Source organism: Dendrobates tinctorius, unplaced genomic scaffold (assembly GCF_039654945.1).
Source record: "Dendrobates tinctorius isolate UK_male_01 unplaced genomic scaffold, ASM3965494v1 ptg000211l, whole genome shotgun sequence".
In the NCBI taxonomy this organism is placed as follows: domain Eukaryota; kingdom Metazoa; phylum Chordata; class Amphibia; order Anura; family Dendrobatidae; genus Dendrobates; species Dendrobates tinctorius.
This window is the reverse complement of record NW_027361878.1, coordinates 13,414,843-13,421,032: the sequence shown is the minus strand read 5'-3', so window position 1 is coordinate 13,421,032 and position 6,190 is coordinate 13,414,843. Positions and strand designations below refer to the sequence as shown.

The 6,190-nt window shown below is 39.0% G+C and overlaps 1 protein-coding gene across 3 annotated transcripts; it reads right to left on the bottom strand.

Moving 5' to 3' along the window:
- Positions 1 to 296: 296 nt before the first annotated feature.
- On the bottom strand, positions 297 to 5,944 carry LOC141058163 (protein spinster homolog 1-like). 3 transcript variants are annotated; one of them, XM_073554306.1, is made up of 7 exons: positions 5,809 to 5,944; positions 5,562 to 5,717; positions 5,195 to 5,384; positions 4,883 to 4,948; positions 4,447 to 4,545; positions 1,819 to 1,990; positions 297 to 425 (listed from the first exon to the last, which is right to left on the bottom strand). In XM_073554306.1, the coding sequence occupies exons 1-7, from the start codon at positions 5,913 to 5,915 to the stop codon at positions 391 to 393; spliced, it is 825 nt and encodes a 274-aa protein (XP_073410407.1). In that variant the 5' UTR covers positions 5,916 to 5,944; the 3' UTR covers positions 297 to 390. The 3 variants fall into 3 exon arrangements, with proteins under 3 accessions (XP_073410407.1, XP_073410408.1, XP_073410406.1); XM_073554307.1 differs by lacking the exon at positions 297 to 425 and adding an exon at positions 446 to 643; XM_073554305.1 differs by lacking the exon at positions 297 to 425 and having other exon boundaries at positions 655 to 1,990.
- Positions 5,945 to 6,190: the final 246 nt, after the last annotated feature.

Sequence of the window (6,190 nt, the reverse complement as noted above, 5' to 3'; positions counted from 1 at the left end):
ATAAGTGACATGTCTATAATTGAGTACAGAAACCGAGCCCGGAATCTGTCTCTTTATGCAGCAGGAAACTCACATTATTCCGTGAGTATATCTGACTGCGGAAAGTCCAATAAGTGACATGTCTATAACTGAGTACAGAAACCGAGCTCGGAATCTGTCTCTTTATGCAGCAGGAAACTCACATTATTCCGTGAGTATGTCTGACTGCGGAAAGTCCAATAAGTGACATGTCTATAATTGAGTACAGAAACTGAGCCCGGAATCTGTCTCTTTATGCAGCAGGAAACTCACTTTATTCCGTGAGTATGTCTGACTGCGGAAAGTCCAGTAAGTGAGAACAGAGACCGAGCTCGGAATCTGCCTCTTTTTTTCTGACATGTTTTCTTGAATTTATGGAGTTGTAACTGTTACGTCCAGTACCAAATCTATAAAGAAAACATGGAAACAGGATTAAAAAATGATTTTATAGAAAATAATACAGAAGGATTATCTATATATACAGTAAAGCATTAAACCTGACGTATTCTACCAGTACGTGCGCTTCTCTCCATGAGGCACACTATGACATTATGTTACGGTGGTTCTTTACTCCAATGCAACTCCAGAGAGTATTTCCTTCCCAATCTCCTCTATGCTGGAGAGGCTGTGGGAAACCGAGGGAAATGTTACCCATATTTTGGAGTTGTCCACTTTTAAAGTAATTGTGGAAAGAAACTTCGATCTTACTCCTATGAATTTCTAAACCCATTATTACTCCATAGTTAGTATTATTGCAAGATGTAGAAGAAATCCTACCCAAATTTCAACATATCTCTTGTTACATCTTTTTGGTTATTACACATTTAATTGCAACAAAATGGAAGCAAATAATTGCTCCATCAATATCAGATGTAATGGAAGGGGCATCAACGCACAATATATAAGTTCAACTTTGTGCTTAGGTAAAAAAGTTTTTTTAAAACCCATATTGAGTTGGATGAATGTCATGAGACCAGTAGAAGCGCTACTGCAGCACAAAACAGCTGTCGTCATTTCCACTCCCGCTCCCATCCTCCCTACACCGATATTTTAAAGTATTGGAATAAAGAAGATTTTAACCGGTGAGTGCCATCCGTTTTCTTTTTTGGTGTACCAAATTAAAAGTTTACAAATATTATGTACAAAATGCAACATTATAATAGTCTGTTTATTCCTAATAATAATGAGCAGTCTTGACTTTACTTTCGTTCTCATAACTTTGCATTGATACCCCATTCTTCCCTTTTTATCCCTCCCCAGTTTATACTCCTTGTTAATATTATTGTAAAATTTGGAAATGTTAAATTAACACAATTGAACAAGATGACTGGACATTTAACTATTTTTTCAACTGTTCTAAATGCCGTCATTCTCCTGAAAATACCGTTGCTCGTCCTTTACTCCTAGGGTTCTCAATTCTCCCTTTATATAAATCTAGTATTTTTTTAAGTGGGTGTGAGCGTCGAAATTTTTCTGTTTTTGAGAAATATCTTGATGACCATGCCTAGTTGGCTAAAATGCTTGATAAATATACAGGGAAACATACATCAGGAATGGGGAGATATGAGAACAACAGACAAACAACGCCAGATTCAGAAAAAGGGCAGAATTTATACCAGGTTAAAATATATGCATATTTAGTTATGGAGCTTTGTTACTCTTATGTTATGGAGCTTTGTTATGGAGAGAGATGAATTATACAGATGCTGGGTATTACAGTTACTGATTATGGAGCTAGTGCTAATCCAAATTAATTCTGCAAGAGATATGAGTGGATAATGAACATATTTCTGCACGTACCTTCAGACTCTGTCTCTGCCGTCTTATGATCTTTTTCAATAAAGCAGGCACATGCAAAAAAGCATCCTCCTGCGATAGCCACGACACTGGAACAAGCCATGAGGACACACTGCAAACTTTGGAACTTCCATAGCACCGTGTCAGGACAATAACTTTTGATGCATTCATATATCTGAAGATATGACAAAATAAATAGTTATGTATGGTTAATGAAAGTAAAACACAGTATACATAATTGACTGGACACATTTACACTGACAGCAGTCAATGGATAACAATGAAATCTGGTGATCAGAAGGTGCCTAACTGCAGATAGAGGAGGAGCCTCCATCCTCCAAACCATGAACAGCACCAGTTCCAGTTTCTGCAGCCCCAACTCTAGACTACTCAATGTCTAGAGACAGAATAACACAATCTCAAATACAGATATCATAATCAGAATTCAGGATTTAAACAACCCAAATGAATATGGGTATAAACCCTGTGGAGCTCCCAAACAACATTCAAACACCAAAACATAGTGCAAATACACCACCAAAAGACAAAGGAATTTTTTGAATAGAATAAAATGTAACATTCTTCAATAGCATAATAAATAAAAAAGACAATCAATCAATTAATAGTGTATATAAACAGAGGTATCCGAATATGGCCACAGATGCCAAGATGTAAAACATGATGCTACAAAAGAGAAAAAATCATGGGAAAAGGTAATACATAAGTATCGACAGTATCCACAATCAGAATATCAGTTCAAAATAAAGTGCCAGTGCATATTCTCCAAAGATGTAGGGATGGCCAAATCCTAAATGCCATATAGGTAAGTAACACTACAACAGCATGGAGATTTCTCCCAGCTCTCCGGTCAGTGACCTATCACATAAAACTCACCACCTAATAAGCTAACGGGCCATAAATATTATAAATAGTTCTCACCCATACTGATGTCCATCTGTAGCCATGCGCCCCAACACACATTTCTTAATGGCTTTCTCAGGGGGCAGGGATGGCCCGCCGAGGATCCCTATATCTTTGGAGAATATGCACTTGCACTTTATTTTGAACTGATATTCTGATTGGGGATACTGTCGATAATTATGTATTACCTTTTCCCAAAACTGGGAAAAAACCTGAAAGAACAGGAAACGTCTCATAAGATTAGAGAAGGGCAAATGTCCCTATCTTCAAAAAAGGAAAGACGTTGGAACCAGGAAATTACAGGCCAGTGAGCCTTAATTCTATACCAGGAAAGATCTTTGAACAAATTATTAAACTGCATGTATGTAAGTACTTGAATAAGATTACAGTAATTAACAAGAGCCAGCATGGATTTGTAGCAAACAAGTCATGCCAGACTAATCTAATTTCCTTCTATAATGGAATCTCTGGCAGGGTGGATCAGGGAAATGCGGTATATATAGTATATCTTGACTTCATCAAAGCGTTTGATAAAGTATCTCGTGCAATCCTTATTGAAAAAATGACCAAGTATGGGATTGACAAGGCTACGATTAGGTGGATTCATAACTGTCTCAGTGATCGTACTCAAAGAGTGGTAATAAATAGTTGAACATCCAATTGGAAGAGTGCTTCAAGTGGGGTACTACACGGCTCTTTCCTGGCTACAGTGTTGTGCAACATTTTTATAAATGATCTAGGTAAGGGAACTGAAGGTAAACTGATCAAATTTGCAGACAATGAAAAGCTAGGAATCAATAGCTAACACTAGAGAAGACAGAGAAAGGATTCAGAATTATCTAGATAAACTTGAATAATGGGCAGCGACTAATAGAATTATATTTAACATGGAGAAATGCAAGATTCTACACGTGGGCAAGAAAAAATAAAATTCCAAGTACAGAATGGGAAGAATAGAACTAAGCAACAGTACGTTTGAAAAGGACGGGTATACTAGTAGATCACAGACTGTACATGAGTTAACAGTGTGATGCAGAAGCAAAAAAAGGCAAATGAAGTTGTAGGATGTATTAAGAAAAGCAGAAAGGAGTCTAGATCACTTGAAGTAATTATCCCCCTCTACTCCTCTTTGATCAGACCTCATATGTAATACTGTGTTCAGTTCTGGGCACCACATTTTACAAAAGACATCGAAAAACTGGAGCAAGTTCAGAGAAGAGGTACCAGGATGGTGAGCAGACTGCAAAGTATGTCTTACGAGGAACGGTTAAAGGATCTGGGAATGTTTAGCTTGCAAAAAAAAGGCTAAGAGGAGACTGTCTACAAATATCTGAAGGGCTGTCACAGTGTAGAGAGATCACCCTTACTCTCATTTGCACATGGAAACATGAGAAACAATGAATGAAACTGAAAGGGAGAATATACAGAATAGATAACAGCAAAAGGTTTTTGACAATGAGGGTAATCAATGAGTGGAACAGGCTGCCACAAGAGCTGGTGAGTACTCCTTCAATGGAAGTCAACAAACAGAGGCTTGACAGACATCTGTCTGAGATGGTTTAGTGAATCCTGCATTGAGCAGGAGGTTGGACACAATGACCCTGGAGGGCCCTTCCAACTCTTACATTCTATGTTTCTAGGTTGTACAAATGGAAAAAGATGTATGAATGTAGCTTTAAAGTGATGTGGAAATATGTAACAGTTACTTACCAGCCCGAAGAAATAGGAGCTTCCGACCTTCCCCAGCAGGTCGGTCACTATCATAGATATGGCCTTTGCTGTTGATCGGCTTGCAGGAGATGCCACATCCTAAAACAAGAGAATATTCTGAGTGAGCAGAAGGAAGTCACTGGATGCAGCAAGATAAGAGAACATTGGCAAAGTGAACATATGTGAAACAGAAGTAAAGAGCACAGTCAGCCAGGATTGAAATAAAAGCCCAGAAACCCGTTGTAGACTGAGATTTTATTAAAGAAGTTTTTAACCTTCTTGGGTCAAGTCTATTTTGGAGTTTAGTTGGGAATTATCCAACAAATGCTTGGATACAGCCAGGATTAAGTGGCCTTGATGGGTGAAACAGAACATACAGACTGACTACATAAATAGAATTTTAGCTGTGCAACGTTTAGCGCTTTTCTCCACTCACCAGGCGAATATCAGCTGAAACGAAGTAGGTCAGATTCAGACACATGAGTCCGATGAATATAAACACCTGCAGAGATAAGGAACAATACATATACACATTATAGAATGCTGTAGATAAGCCCCGAAAGGCAGTGGCCATAGCTTATAGCGGAAAAACGAGGTGACAGGTTCCCTTTAATCCATTCATCCCCCCAGTTTCCATACATTCATAGACAGCCCCCGTCATAGTCTATGATTTGTACTGCTCATTACATCCATCCTATTTCCGAGACCCATTAAGGTTATAAAAGTAATCTACACATCAGGTACTTACATAAGTGGCCACGAGACTGATGTTTCCCATAAATAGAGCGAAGAACAAGAAAATGGCAGATCCGTGCAGGCCACACGCATAAACTATCGGAACGGCACAAGGTTTGTACTTCTTGTATAGTTTGGCTATCTTCGCGCCTACTACAACTCCCAAGATGCCAGAGATGCAAGAAATTAACCCAAAGATCAGACTGCAAAGAAAAGTGGTAAAGAAAGAGATTAGTGAAGGCGCTCGAATGAATGAAATATAAATAATTTGATATAAAAATCATTTGAAATATAAATTCTTTTTTAAAGAGAAAACTGGGGTAGAGGGAACATTAGATTCCCACCAGTGATTGTCAAATCAAAGTTTGGAAAACTTGTACCTGTCATAGTCACTGCCGACTTCAGTCTGGGGATTTCGTGCGCTCTCTTGTATGATGTCCCGGGCACAGTGCAGGAAGATAAGAGTGTAGGAGCCGATAACACCTGTAGCAACCTTTACAGTCGTCATCGCAAGTGTGGAAAACACAAAGCTTCGGCTGCAGAAAGTGAAAAGGGGAAAAACATGTAAATAACACAGAAGTCACGGGGTGGATCAGTGACATCAATCAGTGCACAGAAAATACCTACTTTTTACTGAGTTGCTTCACATCTGAAATCCATGTTCTGGAGCTCAGCGGTTTGCTGTTATTTCCCTCTGCAGCTCCTCTGGTCGGTTCTTTTCCACTCACACACATTAGCAGGAGTCCTATCAGGCAAAGAGCAGGGGAGATCTGTGTAGATAAAGAAGGCGACATCACATATTACATATACACAGGTGTCATCAGAAAAAACACGTGACCACAGACTGTTGTGTAACTGGTTCCATTAAAGGGAATCTATCACCAGGTGTTTGCTGCAGATATGAGAGCAGCATAATGTAGGGACAGAGACCCCTAATCCAGCGATATGTCACTTGTTGCTCTGCTTGGTGCAGTTATGATAAAATCCCTGTTTTTTCTGCTGCAGATCT